The 25,393-nt window shown below is 47.2% G+C and overlaps 2 protein-coding genes across 6 annotated transcripts in view; both read right to left on the bottom strand.

Annotated features, from left to right (window-relative positions):
• Positions 1–387: 387 nt before the first annotated feature.
• atp6ap2 (ATPase H+ transporting accessory protein 2) lies at positions 388–5,120 on the bottom strand. The gene is made up of 9 exons (XM_084688058.1): positions 4,989–5,120; positions 4,017–4,147; positions 3,786–3,914; positions 3,294–3,389; positions 3,029–3,166; positions 2,886–2,939; positions 1,907–2,056; positions 1,602–1,721; positions 388–1,507 (listed from the first exon to the last, which is right to left on the bottom strand). The coding sequence occupies exons 1-9, from the start codon at positions 5,062–5,064 to the stop codon at positions 1,313–1,315; spliced, it is 1,089 nt and encodes a 362-aa protein (XP_084544184.1). The 5' UTR covers positions 5,065–5,120; the 3' UTR covers positions 388–1,312.
• An 856-nt stretch (positions 5,121–5,976) lies between these two features.
• Positions 5,977–25,393, bottom strand: part of LOC146234569 (BCL-6 corepressor-like) — a 29,362-nt gene continuing 9,945 nt past the window's right edge. For 2 of the 5 annotated variants that reach the window (XM_084689037.1, XM_084689038.1), the window contains 12 exons: positions 21,441–24,563; positions 20,043–20,099; positions 18,940–19,099; positions 17,658–17,981; positions 16,765–17,037; positions 15,379–15,725; positions 13,594–13,854; positions 8,940–9,106; positions 8,679–8,824; positions 7,531–7,608; positions 7,258–7,402; positions 5,977–7,176 (listed from right to left, as the gene is read on the bottom strand). In XM_084689037.1, coding sequence (XP_084545163.1) covers positions 6,636–7,176; positions 7,258–7,402; positions 7,531–7,608; positions 8,679–8,824; positions 8,940–9,106; positions 13,594–13,854; positions 15,379–15,725; positions 16,765–17,037; positions 17,658–17,981; positions 18,940–19,099; positions 20,043–20,099; positions 21,441–24,563 — 5,622 coding nt within the window. In that variant the 3' untranslated portion in view covers positions 5,977–6,635. The remainder of the gene's footprint in view (positions 7,177–7,257; positions 7,403–7,530; positions 7,609–8,678; positions 8,825–8,939; positions 9,107–13,593; positions 13,855–15,378; positions 15,726–16,764; positions 17,038–17,657; positions 17,982–18,939; positions 19,100–20,042; positions 20,100–21,440; positions 24,564–25,393) is intronic. The other 3 variants (XM_084689041.1, XM_084689039.1, XM_084689040.1) reach the window with 3 other exon arrangements.

The raw sequence follows: 25,393 nt of genomic DNA, 5'->3' as shown, positions 1-25,393 counted from the left end.
AGATGGGGCTGGCTCCCTTCCTCCCGCCCCATCCATTGGCTGTTTCTTTCTGCATGGGTGAGTTGGAGGTGAGGCTTGCTCCCTTCACCCCGCCGGGCGTGTTCAGGGTGGTATGGCCCCAAACCCCGTGTCGCTGTTACATTGACTGAGCAGCACATTTGGCCAGTTATCAGTATTCCTTAGCCTATTTGGTAGGCTATTGAATGTTCAAATCCCTTCTGACCATACAAATATTTTCTGCACTTTTGAAAATCAGGTTTAGATTATACAAACCTATATTCCACATTCATATTCAGTTTTACACTTGCAAATCTTTTTGACCCTAATTTACCTTCATACACAATAACACACAAAGCGGTTATAGGGGGTGCATAAACAGACACAAGGTGAAGAATAATTTAGGTTGTATTTTATTGCACATTTAATTGTGAAATTAAGATTCCTCATTCCTTGTGATACCCAAAAACCATGAATATCCAGTTCAACACGATGGGATTCCACGTAATTTTTTTTTAATCCATGCTAGCACACAGGGGATAAAATTACACCTTCATCACAATACAGATAAAGCCAGTTTAATTTAAGATATCTTATTTTATATCCATCTCAATATGTACACACATACATTTCACCTAACTTACAACAGTTTCATATTGCAAAACAAACTACACACAAGTTATGTCGGTCAGGGCATCACAATAATAATCCGATTCAACCAAATGTTGGAACCACCAGAGAAAGTAAGGGAATTACGACCATTAAGGAAGGGACACCCTAAATGGATACATGTGAAAAGTGAGGTTGAAAGCTTCACAGTATCAATTTACAGTTGAACTGTCAAAGTTGAACTGTTATCCTTAGTACAGCTAACTGATACATGAAGATCAGCAGGCTACTTCTACAACTCTTAACTACAGGTCAAATTTTATTGGTGAATGTATGTGATAGATGATGTTTTAGTGGACAAAAATAGCCATTACTTAACACTTTGATAAGACATTCACAACAAGCCAATATCTATTGTCTTTAGGCCCCAATGTAGATCTGAATGTAGATGTAAAATCCCATTTGGTACAATGTAGAACTGACCAATGAGCATTAGTGAAACCACAACATCAGGCAGGTCCCACAATATTTAAGTTTTCTAATAAAATCTTGACAGATGTATAGGGAGACCAGGTGTTGGTTTGGTATTGGCCCAAGATACAGTATATCTGCACACAACTGTAGTTTTCAGACAAACAGAAAATGAACACACTGACTAAAAGACTAAACATGGGAGAGTTTGGGAATGTAAACAAAAGGGTGGATCTCAGTCCATCCGGATCTTTTGATTGGTCATCCTGTAGATGATACTGTCATAGCCGGGGTCCATGTTCCAGAGGTTGTAGGCGATGGCAATGACGGCAAGGGCCAGGATGATCATCAGCCACAGAATTATGTTAAAGATGACTGCATACTGAAAATTATACTTGTAAGCCAGATTATAGGGGCTGCCTGGATTGCTCTGCAGGGGCCACAGACGGGAGGAAGAAAAAATAAATTAATACATGGAGACATGAATGTATATTTTAAAAGCAAGAGCAGCAAATGACACTCACTATTTGTTTGGACTCAAGGATAGAACGTGACTTTCTGGTCAATGGTGCCTCAAAGTTCTTCACCGTGACTACCTGCACCACAGCATTGTTGCCATAGAGACCATACAGGTCTTCACCAAACTACAAAAGTAAAGAGTCAGAGAGGAAAAGAGAAATGTCAGAGACAACCAAATAAATAAGTACAACAAAATCACTTCTCTGTAGGAAACGGTGCCATTTTCATAATATTATGAAAAGGAAGAGACGAAGACAGAAGTATGAGAAAGTATGCCCCTCTTCAGATAAACATGCTCCAGCCATCATACCTTCTGCAAGACAGCAGTGAGGATGGCCTTGGCGTCCCGGTATTGGTTGGAGTCCTGTCCGTAGCGGCGTCCCAGCTCCTCCAGGCCAGACAGCTCCAGCGAGTAAAAGTCAGGGGAGTGATCTCTGGCTAGGTGGCGGTGCCTCTGAAGCTAGGGAATAGAACAGAGGGGACTACATTTCTGAACACAGCCAGCAAGTGTGAAACCTTGGTGCCTTCCCAAAAGCATGTCTTTGCAGCATCGCTTGAGACCACACACCATTTGAACACAAAATAATGCTGACGTAAACACGCGAGATCATCTTTCCAATTACTGATTGTTGTAATCCTTTATGTTCAATCTTGAATCAAATCCAGCTCTAAATCAACCTTCTAATTTAGATGTAGAAAAATCCAGTCTCATTGTCTGCTTGTAAAAGTGTTTCCTCTATGTTGATTTTGGTGTGGCGGCCCGCCATGGCACACAAACCAAGAAACCGAAAAACAAATAGTTTTAACAAATCGAGGGGACAAAGTGTTTGCTGAACTGTTGAAGAGTAAACATTTGGTTTCTTATATACTACAACAATACGTGGGAAGATCACAAATCAAACTCGGCAAATCTGGAGCAGATGCCATGTTATCAGCTGCACTTGCACTGGTGACGTCACTACATCTCCAAGCCAACATATCAAGCAACTCTGGAGTTTCAAAAAACGTTTGTTTACCTCTGCAAACTTTCAGGAGGTATATAAACGGATTTGTTGACTTTTGAGAATGTCTCTGGACCAATAAAAACTGCGTATTGGTTTAATTATAATACTAGCATATAAGAAACACAATGGTTTTATCTGTGTGGTTAAATTGCATGCACCTTTCTCAAAAAACTTTCCATACACATTTAACACATAATAGAAAGAGGACACTTGTGAGATAGTTGTGAGAATAAATCGCTGTAAGGTCCTACTTCGGAGACAGATTGAGGGAGGAGACAGTCTTACCAGAGCTGTGATGTCATGCAGAACCTGGACCTCCGACAAGAAGAGAAGATCAGCCTGAAAGGGAAAGAGAGCCAAGGGTTTAGACAAGCTCAGGTGCAGCAATTTCATGATAATACTCCTCCCTGACAGTGGTGTGTCTTGACCTCTGCATTGCGGCTGAGTGAGTTGAGGGGCAGGGAGGTGACTACAGAGCCGTCCTGAGATAGACGTGCTCTCATCTGCTGGAGGGTGACAGGAAGGTCCTCAAACACGGCATTGGCCTTGCCCAGCATGTACAACCTCTGCAGGGGAGGAGAAGGACACATCTGCTTGGTACTGTACAAGGCCGTTGTGGGCCTTAACATTCACATTCACTGAAAGAGATCCAACTCGATTCTCTATATAGAACTTAATCCAGGAATACAGTACCTCATCGCTGGGGGCCAGCTGAAGTACAACAGGAGTGTCCTCAGAAAACAGAGAGTGGACCGTCTCAGCCACACTGTCTAGCGTAAAGGGTACAGGCTGGATGAAGATATTGGAAACAGAACATAGAAGTTTATACAGTGACAAGTCTGAGTCATTACTGCAGTCCAGAGTTTTTGACTCCAGAGTCATTGATATTGTCAAGTCACAGACAATAAAACGGAATATTAAAATTTGTGGCTAAATGAGTAGCATGGCAGTGACAGTTTGAACATGGCTCATCTGCTGATGTCAGCCATAGGAGAGTCACATACATTGATAACCAACACCTCACTAGCATGGTGTTTCAGAGCTTAACATTTGAGTTTAGCATTTGAACACGTTTTTAATTAAATTAGTTTGAAAGATTCTAGAAAGCTTTAATTAAAAAAGGCCCTGGACTTTACTGTAAAGGCCTGGCATGCCATATTACTTCGAGAGACTGTGCAGACATACATTCTCCAAGGGGTAAGAGGCCACACTCTGGGGTAGGTTTAGGCTGTCAACTCCACGCACAACCACCAGCATGTTAGCCCTGGGACGTTGGAACAATGGACCAGCCCGCAGACCTGGCCAAGAAAGATCCTACACACACATAAATGATAACTTTAGATGCTGGGGTATTTGAGGGGCAGGGGCAGTGTAAATTAAACACATTTCCACCATTTTAATTTATATTCTCCATACCTCCTGAATGGAAAAGCCCATGGTGAGAGCTACCAGGTCCGGGATCTTCTCTCCTGAGATCAACCAATCTCCCTTTTGAAAAGACACATACTCTGGTGCCTGCAGTACAGTCAGTCTGTCTCCACTGACTCCTATGTAAAAAAACAAAACAACAACAACATAAAACATCTATAGGTCGATCCTTATGAGAAGTTAAAGACACCAATGACATAAAGTATCAGTATGCATAGTCCAAGATGCCTGAAGGTTTCCATTTAGTTGGTTAGGCCTTACTCACCTTCACACCGTTTCTGACAAAGCTTATGCTTTGTTGGTTTTTGAAAGAGTGGCTGACAATGTGACCAAGACAGATGGCATATTTTAACTGTTAAGTGTGACTAGGTAGTTATTTTGACGAGGTATTGGCCTAGTAAATTGAACTAATTAAAAGAGAAAAATAAACTGAGAACTCTATTATAATGAACGGATCTCGTGCCTCTCGAAGAGGAACTGAGGTGAGGAAGTAACATTGTCACATGATGACCCACTCTGGAATGCAAACAGGCCACTACATTTTACAATCAGCAAGAAAGGCCTGGCGTTCTAATTAATAACATAAAAGTTCATCTAGTTATGGAAGCCAATCAATAATGTGTGAAAACGCTGCCATTCATTACGTCTTGTCCTCTCCTCGTTTAGCTGGCTACTGCAGTTACAGTAGCTAGCAACGACAAACTTCATGAAAAATATAGGCAAAATACACACACATTTCTTGCCGCTTAGTGCAACTGATTATTGACTGATGATAGTAAATATCATGTTTTTTATATGTCGAATCGCATTATATTTTGCTCATTGGTGGCAAGCTGGCCTATTCCATGGTTACAGTTAAGTATGGCGCATTCATTTGGGGAGTGGAGACGATCTTGGATACCGTACACATTATGACTACTATCGAAAATCTCTAATACACAGAAGTATATCTTGTCTTACCTGACGTTACGGCTGAGAAGAACACAAACACTAGGGCAAGAAGAGAGCCCATCCTTCGGCGATTTTCCAGCGACATCTTCCTCCTTGCTCGAGAGCTTATGAGTGATCAGCTGACTCGGAGGATGTCATGGGGACATTACGGCGATGCATTGTGGGTCAAAAAAGAGGTAAATAAAATGTTGTACAAAAATACACATTGTGATTGACTACACTGAATTAAGATAAATACAAATTATATAAATTAAAAAAACTAAATTAGAACATGTTATTTCCACATTTTATTTTATAAATGTGGCCCTAAATGTGGCCTGCTGTACCCTACACATCCATAAGAGGGCGATATATGACCATAAAAGGACCATCAAGAAGCTCCATCGTAGCAATACTGTATACAGGGATAATGTGGTTTTCAAATACATCTTCAAAAGTAGAAAACTATAAACTAAGCATGTTGCATGTAAGGTCAGGTGGGGAGCCATCGCTGATGCAAACCTGCATCAACTGACCTTTGTCATCAGGTTCACTAAAGTTGCCTAGTTGTTTTTAGTTCAATGCTGAAGAGACCAAAACAAACCTTGGTAGCAGGGGCATGCTGGTTTGGTGCTGGTGTGATGCCTCAGATCCTTAATGACTTGGTAGTTTCAGCCAACTATCCTTGTGTAACTAGTCTGTCCACACATTTTCTGACAGCTAATAATACCAAATACCAGAAGTTGAGAAAATGGTGATCAGTCAGACTTCAATCATCAGGTTCTTCAATCTGGGTCACATAAAACAGACATGGGTACAGTATGTAGGGAATGTGCTGGTTTTATATTTAAGGTTTCCATAATATGTTTGGGAAAATAACTCAGATTAAAGCCAACAGCACTTAAACGCCTTGACCGGATACAATGAAATTGGAGTACAGAACAAAAGTAATACAAAAATGTATATGTAACCCCACTGCCACGGAAGTGTTTTCAGAGTACAGACACAGGCAACAGTATTAATTCAGCAGTTTTTATTTATTTATTTAAAAGCAACTTTTGTAAAATATAAATACAAATGAAGAGATATTTCATTACAAAGGGAGAACAAAAAAGACAGCCCAAAATGTATTTCACTGTCACCCTGTTATGTACAAGCAGTATGCAAGTTGCAAGTTGTTTTTCATTCATATTGTAATATTAAACAATTATTTCTTTATTAAATTAAAGGCTAAATTAAAAGCTGCATTTGAACATAGGTACAAAATAGCACCTTAGGGTCAAATCGAGCACAAAGTTTAGGTCAAAAAAACAACAAAGAAATTGTTGTGTGTATCACAAACACACGTGTGTGTGTGGCACACACAAAATTGTGAGCAAAGAAATAATTCAAAAGAGAATGTTTCTTGTTAGATCTCTATATTTATACTTATATTAATACACATTTATAAAAAAATAAGACCATCTTTAAGTTACAAGAAATTTCTCACAGAACCCATTCTCTTTTCCAGCCAGCCAGCCAGCCAGCCAGCAAAGATGACCGGTCCAACTTGGGGCAGGGCTATGTAACCAGTCAACCACAGTTCAGAGTTGAGTTTTTGGTACATGGGGATCAGCCCCAAGGGGATCAGCCCAAGTTAATCAGCCTATCATGTGCTATGCATGTCAAGGTAAAGGGTCACGATCCCTGCTTGGCCTTAGCATTAGCATCAGCCTTAGCCATTACATTAGCCATAGCCTTAGCTTTAGCCTTAGCATCAGCATTAGCCATGGCCCTGGCCATGGCCTTTGCATTTGCCTTAGCCATAGCATTATTCTTAGCCATAGCCTTCATATTGGCATTAGCCTTAGCCATAACCATTGCCTTAGCGTTAGAAATTGCCTTAGAGTTACATACTGCTTTAGAGTTAACCACAGTATTAGTCTTCTTGTTAGCCTCCCTAGGCTCATCCCAATGGTCATCAAGACACTCCAGGCTGGAGCCCAGCATGGTAGCCAGCTCAGAGCTCCCCTCCACAAGGTCCAGCAGCTCCTTGCTGTCTGGTTGGAAGGCGTCCAGCTCGTCAGGGCAGGAGAAGAGCTGAGACAAGGAAGCCTGGCGGTAGAACTCTGCCTCGGCCACAGTCACCACCTCCAGGTGGGGGAAGGTGGAACGGAAAGACCGAGCAGATATTCTCAACCTCTGCAGCACATCTGAGAGAAGAAGCCAGTTTCTGGGTCTGAGCGGGAAGAGAAGGAGTTAGATTGTGTGTGCGTGTGCGTGTGCAGTTGTTGTGTGTTAGCAGGGCATGGTTACTTACCCCTGGGAGAGTGAAACCTGGATGTTGTAGCAGGGAAGGAGAGGGCGGTCGGAGAACTCAAATTCAAACACCTCCCTCGGGTCTTCCTTCTCTGGTCCCGGGGGCTCTGCTAGGATGTCAAACACACACCCCTCATCGGCAGACTCTGAAATGGACACACACACACACACACTGTTAAATGACACAACAAAGACAAAATGTTGCTTGATTACATGGAATACACAAAGACACAAAACACAGCGGGAACCTCAAACATGGCAAAATTTAACTCACCACACACTGCACTGCCGTAGAATTCCCAGAAGACCCCCGGGTCATCATCTGTGCGTCCCTGCAGGTCAGCAAAGTACTCTACCGAGGGAGACCACAGAGAAAAGACACAGAAACGAGAATGAGAAAACAGAGAGACCCAATGTGCGAGGGAAAGAGAGAAGGGAAAGAGAGATAAATGTTTAGCTGCTACATCACAGAGCCGGGCTGACTGCCAGTGAAGAGGCGTGGGGCAACTGGCGTGTGTTCGGAGGGATTAACAACCTAAATATGAGTGGGACCAGGTGGGGGGGAGGAGTCGAAACTCCGTTGTGCTGGGAGTTTCATGTTGGTCGGTCTCGCTCACCATTTCTCTCATCGACTCTCTCTCCCCTCTGCACCTCTTTTCTTGACATTACTGCGCCACGCTCAACATTAGAACCTATTGACCTATCCATCCATCCCCCCTTCCTCAACTCTGTCTAGCACAAAATCTTTTTACCCTGTTCAAAATCACTGTCCACTTAATTATTTATTGGCTCTAGTTTCTCCCTTCCTATATCTCTTTCTTTCCTACCCCCTCATCCCCCTCGTCACCAGTGGGCCTGCTATGCTGACTGTCTTGGACATAATGGGCTTTTACTTGTTAGGCCCTAATAGATGCCACTGGCTAATGTTTGTGTGTGTGTATGTGTGTGTTCCGTCTCTGTGTCAACAAGACAAATAATTGTTGTGACTCAAAAGCAAGCGTTCACAGAAACACCTACTGTCGCACAATACCAATACATGCACTGCAGCATACACCAGACAGACGCTCTAAAACGCATACAAGCACACAAACACCCACACTCGTACACACATACTGGTCAGTCCTCATTATCCTGCATATACTAAGCAAACACATTTTCTGTTGCTAGGAAACTTGATAGATCAGTGTAGCATCTGTGTGTGTGTGTGTCTGCAAAAGTGTCTATGAATGTGTATATGGGTGTGGGTGGGTGAACTAAGTGGCATTTTTCATCCAGATTACTCCAGTTTAGACAAGGTTACATTAAGGTAAAGCAGTAAGATGAAGGTACATTAGGGTTATAGCAGGAAGATGAAGGTACATTAGGGTATAACGGAAAGATTATTAAGGTACAGTAGGAAAAAGTATATTTGGAGGCAGCTACCGGTGAGGAAGCGCTCCATGCTGTGACTGTGGGTCATCTTCAGCAGATCGCGGCCAGAGTAGGTGGCCAGGGTTGGATCAGCACCATAGGACAGCAGCACACGCACCACATCCAAGTGGTTGTTCTCTACTGCATCATGCAGGGGCCTGGGGTAAATCACACATGGAGGGAGGGGTGAGAGTATGTGTGTGGGAGAGAGAAAGTATAAATGTGTGCCCGTGTGAGTGTTTAAAAAGTGTGTGTGTGTGTGTGTGTGTGTACCTGGTGCCGTCCTGCGCGCTGCAGTTGATGTCGGCACCATGCTCCAGCAGGTGTGTGACTATGTTGATCCAGCCACGGGCGCAGGCCTCGTGGAGAGCACAGTAGCCAGCGTAGTCACGGTGGTTCACCTCACACACGCGGTTCTCCAGGCAGTACAACACCACTTCCTGGGGGTGAGAGAGCTGGGGGGTAAGTGTGTACAAAAGCAAGGCACAACAACCACACACAAACACACAGAGCAAACACATCCCTTTCTCCCGACACAGTAACACAAACACACCTCCAGAAGACAGAGCCTGTGGTTTATGTAGCAGGAAGAGACCTGCCATCCAGAAGCAGCACCATGGACAACTACCCTGGTACACGCCACCCAGGGCTATTATCAATTAGCTGCCAACAAACTCAATTGCTATACGGCTACTTGATCAGGTAAGCAAGTCAATGGTAGGCCAGTAAGAAGCACCTAAAGTCTGTCGTCTCTACCCACCATCTCTACCCAACACTGCCACCAGCACCAATGCCAATGACTCTTGCTTGATCCCTTGATCTCGAGAGCCTTGGTCCAGGGACAGCCAACCTTAACCCTCTGCACACGTCCTCTATCCCTTTGCTCAAACCTTAAATAAATGCACCTCGGGACTTAGTAGACTCGAGTGTCAGCCTGTGTGTTCACCCACCATAGCACACACACAACTCATTAGCATCAAGCAATTGGCATCCAACCTCCACCTCTATATAAAAGCTGCAATGCCATCAACTCTGTTTAATTAAATTGTGTTGCCTTGTTTCTGACCATCTTTTCTGTTGCTAGTAAGCCAGCTAAGTTAGTTAGCTAAGTGATAAAACTGATGTGTTGTAAGGTCAGTGTGCATTTGACTGCTGTTTCCAGCAAGCAGACAATACTCAACATGAAATTATGAATAAAGGCTACATATTGAAGATTTACATTTCTTAAATTGCTAACAAATATGTCAGTAATCATGTTTGCACATTGGATTTGTTTATATATGGTTTTTACATTGCTTTAGTTGTGTTGCTTTAAAAAAGCACATAACCTAACCTTGATGTGTAACCCATGATGTGTCTACTTAAGGTTATGTTCATTTTAACCTGCGCTAGGGAAACTTTAATCTCCCATGGTGCCAGCTTTAATGTTAATCTCCCAATTCCAATGTTTATGCACACAAAAAGTGCATAGTGCTACAAATCTTATATGTTGGTTTTCAATGTAAAACGCGTGTGTGTCTCAGTACTTTTTGAACATTTCCAGCAGTACCACAATAATACTGATTACCGTGATCATTATGGTCATTATAATCATAATATGAAATTCACATACCGTTTCATCCCTATGATTTGTCATATACATTTTGGAGGTGGGAAGAGATGAGAGGTAAGAGGAGAAAACTGGTGTGAATTCTCTGCCAGCGCTTTGCCTCTCTATTAGAGAGGGATTGAAGAGCTCCCTGCTGAAGCTCCCCTCGAGGACTGCTCTCGCTGCGTGCGTGTGTCTGACTGCGTGTCAGTGCGCACGTGTGGCTGTAGGAGGTGCAATGTTAAACCTCCGGAGCCGTGTTTAATTTCACTGGGAGAGCGAGGAGCTTAGCACGAGAGCTCCGGCTTCAAGCCACACAGACACACACACTCTGCAGTAAAAATAAGATGCTTGCTTGCTTGCTCTCTCTCCTCTAATTTCCCTCACTAGAATGCTTCCCTGCAGTTGGCTGCAATCAATGCTTAATCCAAGACATTTAACCCCTGCTGCAGGTGTATTTGGGTCTGCCATGTCTGCATGTATTCAACAAGGCACGGAATAGAAAAAGAAAACTAAACTGTAATTGGAGTGTTGGCTTATACAAAAGTGTGTGTGTATGGGTGTTTGTGTCTGGGGTGCTAAACGTGCTCATTTGACAGTGATCATGCAGACAACTTCAGGACATGTCATAATAATAAAATCAAATAGTCGTACTATACAATTATTTCCCTAACACATTACGTATACAATTATACAAGTTAGTACATGAACAATGATAACTGTCACACATGAACTGTTTTACATGGTATCGGTAGTTACTACAGTATTAGTTTGAGCTGTTACAGAGTGAGAATAGGGATCTAAGACTCTCCAGATCTCTCTAAGAGATCTCCAATAATCAGAAGCATATCTCCATATACAGCTATGTGTGTGTGTGTGTGTGTGTCTCTGTGTGTGTGTGTGTGTATGTGTGTGTGTCTCTGTGTGTGTGTGTGTGTATGTGTGTGTGTATGTGTGTATGTATGTGTGTGTGTATGTGTGTGTGTGTGTCTGTGTGTGTGTGTGTGTGTGTATGTGTCTGTGTATGTGTGTGTGTATGTGTGTGTGTATGTCTGTGTGTGTGTGTGTGTGTCTCTGTGTGTGTGTGTGTGTATGTGTATGTGTGTAGGTGTGTGTGTATGTGTGTGTGTATGTGTGTGTGTGTGTCTGTGTGTGTGTCTGTGTGTGTGTGTGTGTGTGTATGCATCGTTGATTATGTCTGCACACATGCAAGAGAGAAAAGGGAGACAAAATGGAGTGACGTCAGCAATGTGTCAAGAAGGGAGCGTGCAGATGTTTGTGTGCGTGTGCACGTGTCCCTGTGTGTTTATGTCTCGAGCTCTCTTATCTTCCGGCGTGTGTGAGATAAGCCCGGAGCTGGTGGCAGACAAGCTGTGTGAGACTGAGCGAGTTTGTGCGTGCCTGTCAATGTGTAGGCTAGGTTTAGTGCGCGTCTTCACATCCGTTTGCTTGTCCGTGTGAGTATGAGTATGTATGAGAGTGTGTGCATGTGCAATTCTTCTTGCGCAAAACCCCCAAGGGTCTGCCCCAGGCTTATCGCACACAGGCAGTGAGAGACGTGTTTCCTGCAACAGGCAGCAAAAAACAGAGACAGAGAGAGAGAGAGAGACAGAGAAACAGAGAGAGACAGAGAGAGACAGAGAGAGACAGAGAGAGACAGAGAGAGAGACAGAGAGAGAGAGAAAGAGACAGAGACAGAGAGAGAGAGACAGAGAGACAGAGAGACAGAGAGACAGAGAGACAGAGAGACAGAGAGAGAGAGAGAGAGAGAGAGAGAGAGAGAGAGAGAGAGAGAGAGAGAGAGAGAGAGAGAGAAAGAAAGAGAAAGAAAGAAAGAAAGAGAAAGAAAGAGGAGGGAGGAGACAACACAAACAAGGCGCTGACCACCATGCAAACATCTCAAGCCCTCTTTTCTCTGGTTCAAAGAAGGGAGGAAGGGGGGGGGGCAGGGGAAAAAAGGGTGGAGAAGAAAAAATTATGCTGTGACAGACGCATAAATCAGGAGACAAGCATGGCTGACTGAACTCTGCTGCCGTGCTGCCTCTGTGTGTATGTGGTAGTGTGTGCGTGTGGGCCGGAGAGAAAAACAGTCACCGCAACCACTAACCACAGTCACCACGACACATTAGAGGCCCATTAAAACACGATTATACTCCTAGTGCTTACCTCTCAGTCGCAAAAACAAACATGCACGTACGTGCCCTACGTTTGAAAACGTGCTCTTTGATACATAGTGCTGCTGTGACACACGCACGCACACAGACACACACAGCCCCTGTACCAACATTTCACAATTAAAGACACTCCAAAGACACACCTGTCTAATGAACAAAGCACCTTTTTTTTAAACAGCAGGGGCAGATACTCAATGAGAGAGAGGGACAGAATATCAAAACACACACACACAGGGACAAAGACAATAGCCTATTGGAGCTCCCTAAATGAAGGGGGGGGGGGGGGAAATCTTGGATTTATTCCTGCCTGGCTGGCAAGTGTGTGTGTACATGGGCAAGCTCGTCTTTGGTTGCAAGAAATAGGGGGTCTAAGTAGGCCTCATGGGAAGAATCCAAGAGAAAAGGTAGACATGGAAGAGAGAGAGGGAGGGGAGCAAAGGAGAGAAAGAAAGGCCTGACCCTAGAGGGAGTGCACGCACCAAATACATGTTAAAAGTGATAGGGGAAGTACAGGAGGAGGGGTGAGTGGGATTGAACCGACAAGAGACACAGACAGAAACCCACACATTCGCAAGATAAAAACTCAACAAGCTGTCAAAAACACAGGGCAAAAACACTACTTTAGCCTTCAACTATTTTAAAGGGGAAGCTGTAAAATAAAAAGAGATTCAGTTAAGTAACTGAGGTGGAAAAAACACGGCAATATTTTAGGGATGCACAATATATCGGCGGCCAGTTTATTTTTTAGTGTTATTGTTATCGGTCTGATAAAAACACTGGTTACTTAATTAAAGCCTGAAATTATGGATTATTTCCGCCCGTTGAACCAATTTTTAGAGGAAGAAGCAGTACGCTCAATCAGTGCCTTAGGGGTGTGTGTGCGCGCGTGTTCATGTCACAAGTCCCAAGCATGGAAAATTAACAAGATGTGAGGTGGCAGAGTGAGTGAGTGATACTGAAGGGGGGAGGCATAGTGGATTGTGTGTTTCTGGGTGTGAGTTTCTGTGGTGGGTTAATGGTAAACTGATTCACCAAGAGTGGAGACAACAAGATATTGATAAGCTAAGGTGAGATGCAAAAGATAAAAGGGGAATCTCGGTTGACAGTTAGTGAGAAGCAGGGGGGGGAGAGAGAGAGTCACACACGCTGATGATGTTTTCAGTACCTCATAGCCTAGCCGTGCAGCTCTCTGTAGCAGTGTCTCTCCAGCATTCTTGTTCACTATAAGTCTCCGGGCCTCTGGCGGAATGGGTCGGACGACTGGGGACTCTGCAGGGGTCACAAGAGGCAATTCCCCTGGTCCCTCTGCAGGAACAGGCCCAGACCTGGAGGGGTGCATCTGGGGGAGGGGTGGAGAGCACGTGTAGTCAGCCGGATAAGAGGGGGTCTTTCTCTGGAGGTGAGGGTTGACACACTGCTCACTGACCTGGGGGTAGGGGAGAAGGGGTAGGGGAGAAGGGGTGGGGGAGAAGGGGTAGGGGAGAAGGGGTAGGGGAGAAGGGGTAGATGGAGAAGGGGTAGGGGGAGAAGGGGTGGGGGAGAAGGGGTGGGGGAGAAGGGGTGGGGGAGAAGGGGTAGGGGAGAAGGGGTAGGGGAGAAGGGGTAGATGGAGAAGGGGTGTGGGAGAAGGGGTGGGGGAGAAGGGGTAGGGAGAAGGGGTAGGGGGAGAAGGGGTAGGGGGAGAAGGGGTAGGGGGAGAAGGGGTAGGGAGAAGGGGTAGGGGGAGAAGGGGTAGGGGGAGAAGGGGTAGGGGGAGAAGGGGTAGGGGGAGAAGGGGTAGATGGAGAAGGGGTAGGGGGAGAAGGGGTGGGGGAGAAGGGGTAGATGGAGAAGGGGTAGGGGGAGAAGGGGTAGGGGGAGAAGGGGTAGGGGAGAAGGGGTGGGGGAGAAGGGGTGGGGGAGAAGGGGTAGATGGAGAAGGGGTAGGGGGAGAAGGGGTAGGGGGAGAAGGGGTAGGGAGAAGGGGTGGGGGAGAAGGGGTAGGGGGAGAAGGGGTGGGGGAGAAGGGGTAGATGGAGAAGGGGTAGGGGAGAAGGGGTGGGGGAGAAGGGGTAGATGGAGAAGGGGTAGGGGGAGAAGGGGTAGGGGGAGAAGGGGTAGAGGGTTAGAGACAAAAACATACTTTCAACAATGCACACAAGGCACAGATCTGGGTACTGTATACACCATTTGGCCAAAAGTATGTGGACACCTGACCATCACACCTACCTACACGAGTTTGTAGGAAAAAATTTTTTAAACATTGATCATTTACGGTGTGTGTGTGGCGTGTGCTCTTTCAGTGGAATTCTGTATCAGAGCAGCTGTCAGGCTACAGGGAGAGAGAAGGGAATCGTGCAAGTGGAAAACAACTAGCCGTTTTGCCCTCATCTGCCCCCTCCACTTCCACCAATCTACCCTCCTCCCGCTCCGTTCCCCCCATTCCACCATGCTCTTTTTGAACTCTGAAGCTGCAGACGCACAACCTTGTCTGCCACATTCCTCCAAGTGCGTTTGTTTGTGTGTGTGTGTGTGTGTAATTGAGCGCTCACTGCCAAGTCTCCTGCTCAAAATCTCCAGGGTTTTCTTGTTACGTAAAGAGCACACATACCCACATTGCACTGACCTCGTCAAAATACACACTCTGTGCCTGGACACCCACACATTCCCTCTCAGACACACACACACACACACACACAGAACCACAAGTAAACAGACACACACTGTGTGTGTATGTGTGAATGACATACAGGAAGACAGAGAGGTCAGAACTACTGAAGCTCACTAAACATGACTCTCTCCTCATTTCTCTCTTCTCTTTTTTGTCACACGCATCTTTCTCGGATTTTCCCCATCGTCCACTCGTTTTCTCTTTACCATTTTATTTCCATGACATCTTTCATTCTTTGTGATGCCAATAAAACTAATTGAAATATAAAAAGATACCCAGACATCTCAGCCCGCCGCTCACCTTGTCTTCCGGGACTGGTTTTGTATCCGCTAGGCTGCGGTGGTGGTTGGTGCTTTTCACGCATGCCTCTCTCCTCCGGTCACTTTCTTTCTCCATTCTTGGGCCGGTATGCTTGGTTTTGCATGGCCGCTTGCCCTTCGGTTTGTCCCCTTCGCTGTGACGACGGGATTTGAGGGGAGGTGTGTCCGTGGCAGGGGGGGCCACTGGAGAAGGGGGGCACAGAGGCACTCCTGGCCCCCCAGGCGGCCCCCTCCTGAGCTCCCCCCTGGGCCCTCGGTCCCTGTCCACAGAAATGGGTCCCTGCGTGGGTGGTCTTTCCCTTTGATGCCGAAGATTCAGAGTGGCTGCTGCAAGGAGTGGGGATGTCATTAAAGAATTCAATTCCATTTTTAAAATGTCCATCCCAACAGGGGTAGAAAATTGTCTTCAGACAGAGGCTCAAACATTCAATACAAAACAAAGCTAAACAAAAATAAAACGCGTTATAAAATAGGAGACCTATTAAATGACATTTATCTTAATGTAAAACAAGTTGTGGGGGAACGTGTACACAAACACACACATGCAGATGACAGGATTTAGGACTCTCGGACAGTTACAATGAGGATGTGATGTGAGTGGGGAGGAAACCCCTGCCTGTCAATTTATTTGATTATCTTCAACATGTAGAACCCAAGAACATTCTTTCATCACTCTTCCTCCACCATAATTACCTATCTGTCTATACATCTCACTAACCCTCTCTCACCCTAGTTATATTTCCCTCTGTTCTTTCTCAAACTATTCATTTCTCTCCCTCCCTCCCTCCGTCTCCATTCAGTCATCTCAATCTCAGAGTGAACACACAAGGGTAAGGGAAAGCCCAGGTCTAACAATCTCTATCGCCCTCTTACTCTTGCTCTGACTAGCCTTGAGGGGAAGTAGTCATTGATCACACATTAGTCACAACGCCTGCTCCTTCACTCCAACGGGCTTGCTTTGCACATGCTGTCTCGCGCAAATTTTCACACAAACCCATGTTCTCACACACTCGTTCCCCTAAGGTGTCCGTTTCTTTTTCTTTGTCTCTTCTCTCACTTTCTTGTTATCCACAACCCCCCCCCCCCCCAACAAAACCACATACCCTTGCCTCTGCACTGCCACAGAAATAACTTCTCTCCTACCTCACTTCCCCTCACACTTGAAAGCCCCTGCTCAAAAACCTAGCCAAGTTCTTCTGAGGAAAGGATTTGACAAAACACCAGAGGAGATGAGTCTGGTTGGGGCAATAATGAGGACAGAAGACTATCAAATGATATAAGTATGATTAAGTTCAATGCCTTTAAATGGTTGAACACTTCATGTACACTTATGCTGTTTATTTAGCTACCAGGAAGTCAACCCTACCTTGTTTGTTTTCGGCGTTTGCTATCCTTGCATTAGCCCAGCTTCGACTGATCTCTGCCCTCTGAGTCACTGCTTTCACATCCGGTTCACTGGGCCTTAGTTGATGAGGCCACGCCCTGTCCTCTTTGACCTCTGGTCTGTCCGGAGAGGTGGAGCTGGGCTTGCTGAGGCGAAGTCCCTTCAGCTCAATACACACCTTCAGCTTCTGCACCTCTTCATCGTCCTCTTCGCCAGGCACAGACAGTTTACCAGCATTGATGGCGAGGTCATCATCTGAGGGGAAGAGTAGTGCTCAGAGGACATGGCCGGCTCTAACACACACACACACACACTACTCAAGTAGTGTTCTAAAGACACATTGTAGAATCACGTGTTGATTATACGAAAAGCCCTGTGTTAGCCTCCCTTACCCTTGAGAAAGTGAGGGGGGGGCACACTAGTGAAATAATTAATAAACTATCACCAGAAATGGCTATTCCTCTCCTTTACCAACTAAGTAACAGAGGAGGGAGGAAGGAGGAGGAGAGGGAGAGACTCCACAGTTCACCTTTAACAAAAATTAACAGACGAGAAAAAAACAATTAAAAGAGATGAAAGGGGAAGAAAAGAGCAACTTTGAAGAGGGTCAGTAAGCGCAGTGGCGAAAAAGCAGCACAAAGAGATGAGAATTGTCCCTTGCTTTTCTCCCTCTCAGATTAAACACTTTTTCTTTCCGTGCAAAGCTGGATGGGACAGACAAAGAGATGGAGAGAGACAGTAACTAGGATGATGGGGAAATAGAAGAATGAGAGGGAGTTTACAGATGATGGTAAACAATAAGAATGAGAGGAGGGTGGGTGCAGAGGGGATGAAGAAAGGAAAGGAGGGAGAGGGGGAAAGGACATCATTCTCACCACTGCTGGCTTTCAAGTTTGTCTCTGGATGGCTCCCTCTCGCTCTCTTCTTCTCTTCTTCTCCTTCTCTCTGAGAGCTGTGTGCACGTTTCCTGGAGGGTAATAACTCCAGGCCAGGGTTCTCCTCAACCCAACGCTCCACTGGTAGTCCACTTTCCCCCTCCCTCATTGCCTTCCGGGATCGGTCCCGTGCCACACTCTGGCAGCCACCCTGTGCCCAGTCTGGGGCTCCCTGCCCAGGGAACAGGTTCTGGTGAGCCTTGCTCTGAGCACCACACCTCTGGAGCACTGGTACTCTGTTACTGCCATAGGATGTCGGACCACCTGGAGAAAGAGGAAGGAGACAAATACGATGAGGAAAAAGGGGGAGCAGGGGGTAAGAAAGAGAGAGAGACAGGGAGAGAAGCAAAAGCTAGAGAAAAGGGAAGGCCTTTTAACCAAAGGCCCATTTTTATTCTCCTTTTAAAAGACAGGCAGTAAAAAGTTGATGGGGTAAAGAGTTTTTAATCAGGGCAAAGCCGAGCCAACAGTACGACAGCATAAGTGGATGCTCGGTCTCACAGCATCGAGCGTTGGAGAGAGGGACGCAGCGAGAGAGACAGGAGTAGAAAATCCAGTTCGATGAAAACACGCCTTCTCCCTCTCCGTCCCGGTCCCTCCTCCAGCATGACCCGGCCACACCCTTCGCACACGTAGCGTGACCCCCCCCCCCCTCCAGCATGACCGGGCCACACCCTTCCCACACATAGCGTAACCCCCCCCCCCTCCCTGTCCCTCCTCCTCCCCGTGCCATAATTGGACTCACACGTCAGTTCAGTTCCAACATTGCTGGGCTCACAGCCAACATAAGTACCCCCCCCCCTCCCACGCTAGCCCTCTGTTTCCGTTGCACTCCCTCTTTTACTCGCTAGCCCTCATCCGCTTTCACCTAGCAACTCCCCTTCAGCTTTCCGTCTAAGATCATGCTCACCTCCCCCCCCCACCCCCGTCTCATTTCCTTTGCTCCTCAATCTCTTCCCCTCCTTCCTCCTCTTCCACTCCCTCTTTATCGTCTCTCCGTGCAGATAAGCACCAAGGCTTCTTCAAAATTACACTCACTCTTGCTCTCGAGTTCTTGCGCTGCTGTGTGTGTGTTCTTGTATGCTAAACGACCCCGTCCTGCCTCAGCATTCACAACAGCCTGTGCATCGTTGCAGTGTGTGTTTCTGTTTGTGTGTGCGTGCAGTGTGCGTGTCTTTGTAAGAAGTGTGTGTGGCTTGTGTGTAAGTGCTGGGTTACTCACCCTCCCTCCCTGTATGCCTGGCGGTGTGTTGGCAGCTTTCCAGCTCTCTGTCTGTGCGCTGGCTGTCAGCCAAGTCCTGTCCTGCTGCCGGTGCAGACACACACTCCCCGCCGCCCTCCTTCTCCTTCAGCTCCAGCTCCGAGAACCGCATCATTGCCCGCTATGCGTGCACACCCATGCAAACACACACACACACACACACAAACAGGGAGAAAACAACCATGAAACCCACTCCCGGTCTGCCCTCACCACAAACACACACACACACCTCTCTAAGCCTCAATCTGGTCTGAGTAGCTAATACAGAAAGTAAAAAAATACAAATAAATAAAAAGTGAAACGTATCAGAAAACATATTGTCAATGCAGACATATTATAAAATAATAGAAAATATCAAAGCAAAGACATAGACAGAGTAGTTAAATCCACAAGCATCCAGACAGGAGTTAGACTGCTGCAGCAGTGGTGAGGCCATGCGCTCTGGGGCCCTAGACCTGCCCTAGATCTCCCCTTCCTGAAACATGAGCTAGGAAAACACATATAGCTAGCCCTGAGACACAGCAACAGACAGAAAGGGGGGGGGAGAGTTCGAGAGAGTAGAGAAAAAGCTGGAAATGATGGAGATACAGAGTGCAGAGTCAGGAAATGTTTCAAAAAACTGTTGGGAGGGATATAACGAGATAATTCGGGCCTCTTTACACTTGTAGACAACGGACCCTGGTGAACGGTATCTCATGTGGGCCTTTTAACAAAAGTTTTAAAAAAATGACTTGCACGTAAAGTTATGAGGTAAAAAATGCGTCAAAGCCTCTAAGGACAAAGTCTAGCCAACGGACTAAAATTAAATCAATTTACTGCAAGTTGGATGAGCGGGTGAGAAGAACAGCTTCTTATAATGATGAACACACATTGTAATGAATAGGAAAAGTGTGTGCAATGCCTATATGGAATATGAATAGGAAATAGATACAATCATGTAAGGAGGCCCGGCAAGAAATAAATAGTACTGCAATGTGATGGAGAAGGGGAAAGAAGAGGGAAGAAAGAAGGCAAGGGAAGCCGGTCTGAGAGGTAGATGTGATAAGAAATGTAAAGAAACTGACCTCCCAGATAGCTGCAGGTTGGGTTATATTACTCGCCTCTCGTGATATGACTTCCATCTAAGCAATTAGAATGGGGGGGGGGGGGGGGGGGGGGCTCAATATATCTCTCAATCATATCATGTACTATTCATGTATGTACGTTTCACTGTCTTTTTTTACATTCTAAATCAGCTGGCCACAATCCCACTAAGCAAAACACACATGGTCAACATAAAAACAGAGGAACAGTTAAATTAAGACAACAAAGTTACCAAACTCTTTAGTTCTGAATTTGAGTCTTTTCTGTTAATTGTGTCATGTCAAATTGTGTTAAGGGAATTGGATAATCATTCAACTTTAACCATGAATTGAAAACTTGGGACTCAAAGGCTCAAATTCAACTTTACACAGAAACGGAGCACTTGATAGCTTTGTGTCCCACTTCCGTACAGCCAGGCATGACAAACACACACCAGTTTTTCAGGGTAGCTTTTAAAACATATCAGAAGACATATATGCAACCTGTTAACACACTTGAGTCTCATTCCCAAACATGCACATTTGACCAATGCTGACTATTTAGCAGCTGAGATAGTGACCTGAAATAAAGATCCTATATGGCTAAGAGGAAGTGTTTGTGAGTGTGTACTTGTGTGTGGGGATGCATGTCTGTAGAAGTGGACAAAGCCTATCAGTGTACAGCACTGTTTGGAATTGTGTTCATTATTTAGGCATGTGGATGGGCCAGGCACTGTAAGGGACAGGGGGGGGAGTTGTGACTGTGGAGGGCACCGGTGTCAGGCCAGCATGTGGTTAGGAGGGTAGGGGACTGAGGGAGTTGGAGCAGGGGTGGGGGCTGGTTTAGAACCATGCGGTTGAGCTTAGCCTGGGGCAGGGTGTACCGCGAAGCTACAAGCTTAGTTGTGCTCTCTGTGTTTTAGTGGATGTGTCCCCGCCCGAACACACACACACACACACACACAAGGTTTAGCCTGAGCTACTCACACGCACCCACGGAAACAACCTTTACACTGCAGCGTAATCACAACTGAGACTGAGACGGTAGGCTGGGTTAACCTTTGAACTAACCCTCTAACCAAACAGTTTCAGTTGCCATTTAACAAGCCCTCAGATGCTACAGTGAGCCCATATGCATGAGAGTCTTGGCCTTTGAAATACAGCTAGTGTGTGTGTATGGTTGAGGCCATAGAAGAAGAGTATCTGAAGAGTTAAACAACTGTTTCCCCCCCAAAAATGGATAAAGTTCTCCATTATTTGGAGTTAGACAACATTTTAGGACCATTTCCTGGATAATTAACAGCACTGGGTTGCTTTCAACACAAACTTTCAGGTAAATTGTTTCACAGTTGTCATCCCATCTCCCCCTTCTACACCAGAGGCATAGTTTTGTTATCTCACCTGTAGGGCGCGCTGTTCACGGCTCAACTTGCTGGAGTCAGCGTACAGCTCGGTGGTCACACATTTGATGCGGTCGCCAACATAGCCCGAAGAATTAGCAATCCGTTTGGCCAGGCTGGACCTCCGCGAAGCTTTACACGATTCGTGACCGCCCTCCTCCTCATCCCCCTCTCCATGGGACTCTTCCAGGTCAGCCATGCTGTCTTCTCGCTCACTCCCTCTCTCACTCTCTCGGTCCCTCTCTACATGGACCTCCTTTCCCAGGTCTGGGCTGCGCAGACTGGCATGGGGTGGCTCTCGTCTGTCCCTCTCCTCCCTCTCCTCTCTGGAAGTCCTCTCTCCAGAGGTCCTGGCACAGCGCAGGGTGCTCTGGTCCTGCTCCACCATGTCTGCAGGTTCCGGGCTCGGGCCACGGTCCTCAGGGTTTTCTCCTGGCCTGCTCATCCTTACAGGGCTGCCCTTAGGTGGGGTAGAGGCCATGCCAGGGCAGCCTGTGTCCTGGGGTGTCCTGGGTCTCCCACAGGGGGTGGTCTCTTGATGCATGTCTGGGGGGTTGGGTTTTTGGTTGATGCTGAGATGACGATTATCATGCTGAGGATGCTGGTGTTTTGATTCACGATCCACCTCCTTCCCGTTTTGGTTATTGTGACGACATTCCTTTTTGCTGCCCCTGCTGTGTTGGATGGGTGGTGGAATAGGTGGTGTGTGTTTGTTGGAGGACGGGTAACATTCTCCATCTGTGTCAGAGTGAACCAGGTCAATACACACTATTCTTTCCGTGTAGGAGGGTTGCTTAGTCTGACTTCCACCCTGCTCGCTTGCCTCCCTCTCAGGCTTGGACAGGCTCCCATCTCCTGTCCGTTCTTGGGGATTACTGTTCGGGTGAGAGTGCATCAGAGGGTGGACCATTTCCTGGGAGTTGTAGGTGAGGTACTCTCCAGCTGCGTGGCTAGCTGCCGGTGGTAGACTGTGATGGTAAGGTAGGGAATGTTTGGGGCCTGCTAGGTGGGCAGGATACAGGCTGTTGCCCCCCAGCAGTACAGGGTGGGGGTAAACTGGGCCCTTACCCGGCATTGTATGGGGTAGGGGGTGAAGGGACATGCTGTCTGGGACGGGGTAGGGCAGGTACCTGTTGGCGTACGCTAGGCTGGGGGGCAGATAGGCCTCACCCTGTGGCAAATACAGGTGGCTAGGGGTGTGTCCATTCTCCATACATTGGCGTTTAAAGGACGATACTTCTTGAGACGGCGGCTCAGGTCTCTTTGCTGCTTTAGAAATCTTTTCCTGGATCTCTTTGTGATTGGTGAACACCGAAGACCTCTCTGATTGGCCTGGGCTATGTTTCAGCCAATCACCATTAGGCTTGGGGGACAAGGGGATAGAGGTTGCCAGAGAGGGGTTGATGGACTCTCCTAACCTGGAATTAGGAGAACAGTGAGGCTGGGGCTGGACTTTCTCCAGGGCCTTATGTTTGATAACAGAGGAGGATGAGGTCTGGGGTATGGGCTGCGTCTGGTCTGGGCTGGGTCTGGGGGACTGGGGCAAAGCTAGGTGGTGTGCGTGGGTGGAGCTGGGGGTTGGGGTGGGCACCACCCATGAGGAGTGTAAAGTGCTGATCATCTCTGGTCTCTCAGAGGCCTTGGAGGAAGTGCTGCTGACAGTGGGGTTGAAGTGGGTTTCCTTTTGATGCTCCCGACTGGGAGGCAGGCTGTATCGCCCCCCTGCTCCCCCCCTAGCCATGGCTAGAGCATCGAGCTTTGCGGGGTAGCCAGTGGGGGTCAGGCCATACTCCAACATTCTGCCAGACAAGTCCAGAGGCTTCTCGGGGGGGTCTTTGGTAGACGGAGTTGGATGGACCGGCCACTCTGTGGAGGGTTTGGAGGGGGAATGACTAGGTCTCTTCTCACAGCCCCCAACCCGGAGCTCCAGGCCCCCATCTCTCTGCCTTGGTTTGTGGGAACTGGGACGGGCAGGAGAGGGGTTCTCTGGAGCCACACCGCTCATGTAGAAGGCGTGAGGCATGGACTGTGTGCTGGATGAGGAAGAGGTTAGTTGCCCTGTTCTGGGACCCAGTCTTTGTAAGTCTGAGGTGTCAATTAGAGGGGGAGGAGGCTGGGGGAGGCGTGAGGAGGCTCGTGGGGAGGAGTCTATGGGAAGACCACTGATACCACTGCTATTACAGCCGCTGGTGGTTGGGGGGGGTTTACTGGAGGGAGGTCTGCAGGTTTTACCACTCCTACTGGTGGGTCTCTCCCGGTCCCTCTCCCTCTCTCTGTCCCTCTCCATCTCTATGTCCCTTTCTTTCTCTCTGTCCCTCTCCCTGTCTGTGGGAGTCTGGTGGTGTTTGGGGGGAGGAGGAACTTGAAGGAGCTGCTGACCATACGGTGAGCTCTCGTGGTGGATGCGAGGTCCCACACCCAGCCCTTTTTCCTGGCAATGCACCAAAGAACTGGGGGCCACAGACACAGCGGGGATCCTCACGGGAGGAGCCACCAGCGAGGAAGAGAGGGGTGACGGGGGGTACGGGGGCATGAAGTACAGTCTCTCGGCAGCCGAGGTGGCTACGGTGGGGTTGATGTTGCCTCCTTGGGCCGCACATAGGGACTGGTAGGCCATGTGCTGGGGAAAGTAAGAGCTTGGCTGGGATAGCAGGGAGGCCTTGTACATATTGAGGGCAGCGTACTTGGAGGAGTCCATGAAGGGGTACATCCCTGCTTCTGGGTAGGGGCTGAGCCAGGGCAGATGGATGAAGCTAGCCCCAGTGGCAGCACCCCCCAGCCCCAGCTCTGACGACTTCTCAACCCCCACTCTCCGGTCCAACCCCAGGCCCTCAGACCCAGGCAGCAGGAGGGGCTTGTGGAGGCCGGGAGGAGGGCTCTTATACAGGCCCAGATACCCATTGGAAGCCTTGCGGTTGTCAAGGCCGAGATCGGGCTTGTAGAGATCCGTGAAGCCGTCACGCCCGTAGCCTAACGGGAGGACAGCGGGGTTGTCGCGGCTTTTTTCTGCCGACACAGCCCGGATCCCTGGGTAGACCACGCCGCCGTGGAGGCGGAGCCCATCACGCATAAGAGCACTGCGGTCCAGCCCCATGGCGGCCAGGGGCGTCAGTCTGGCGTCCACCTACAGAGTGGATGAATAAAGTCTTAGAAGCCTCATTGGCAAATGTCATTAACCATGAATACCTGCAGACAGGAGGACAAAACTAACACATGTACACAGGGCTGCAAGTGGAGAAAACCCTTTATCAATGGCATGTCAAATTTATCCTCCAACCCGCTATAAAAAAAGACAGTGGTCACAATGAAGCTCCAGTTGCCAATGGCTAGTACATTTATTTTACCCTGCAGACTTTTTACATGGAATGCATGAACAATGCAACTGGGGGGGGGGGGGGGGGGGTACTTTCTGTCTGAATTATTATTTATGGTTGCTTATTACACGGCTGTAGAAAGCTCCATTCACTTGAATGGGGCTTCCCAACGTTCTGCGGTCTGTTATCGCTATGAATAACAGACCGCTGTCAAGGAAAGTGGCCTTTTTGCCTCTGATTTACGTCTTTCGTAGCACTCCGCAAGAAGTCTGGTAACTTTTCAACCCCAGCGTACTCCGTTGCTTAGCGACGTCAGCTGATTTGAAGCCTAAAGAATGTTCAACGTCTATGAAGTTCAACATCTTTGGCGAACTATTTCTCTGCTGATCAACACAAGAATGGTAACAAATAAATTGTTGAAAGACACACTTTTTTTGTTGGCAAGTAGCCGTGTAATAAGTGGGATAATGTATAGAACGCCGGTCATTATCGGGAAAATAAGCCCAGAGAGGGCGAACAGCACCCCGACAACCTGCCATTTATTACCAAATGGCTTTCTCTTGCCACCTGACTTCAGCCACCTCTCTAGTGCTGACAATGGTTCATAAGCCTGAAGCTCTGGGCTTTCTGTTGAAATAAG

This window comes from Hypomesus nipponensis, chromosome 23 (genome assembly GCF_054491055.1).
Source record: "Hypomesus nipponensis isolate SF chromosome 23, ASM5449105v1, whole genome shotgun sequence".
NCBI classification, from domain to species: Eukaryota; Metazoa; Chordata; class Actinopteri; order Osmeriformes; family Osmeridae; genus Hypomesus; species Hypomesus nipponensis.
The sequence above is the reverse complement of the archived record's forward strand: the minus strand, read 5'-3'. Positions and strand labels throughout refer to the sequence as shown.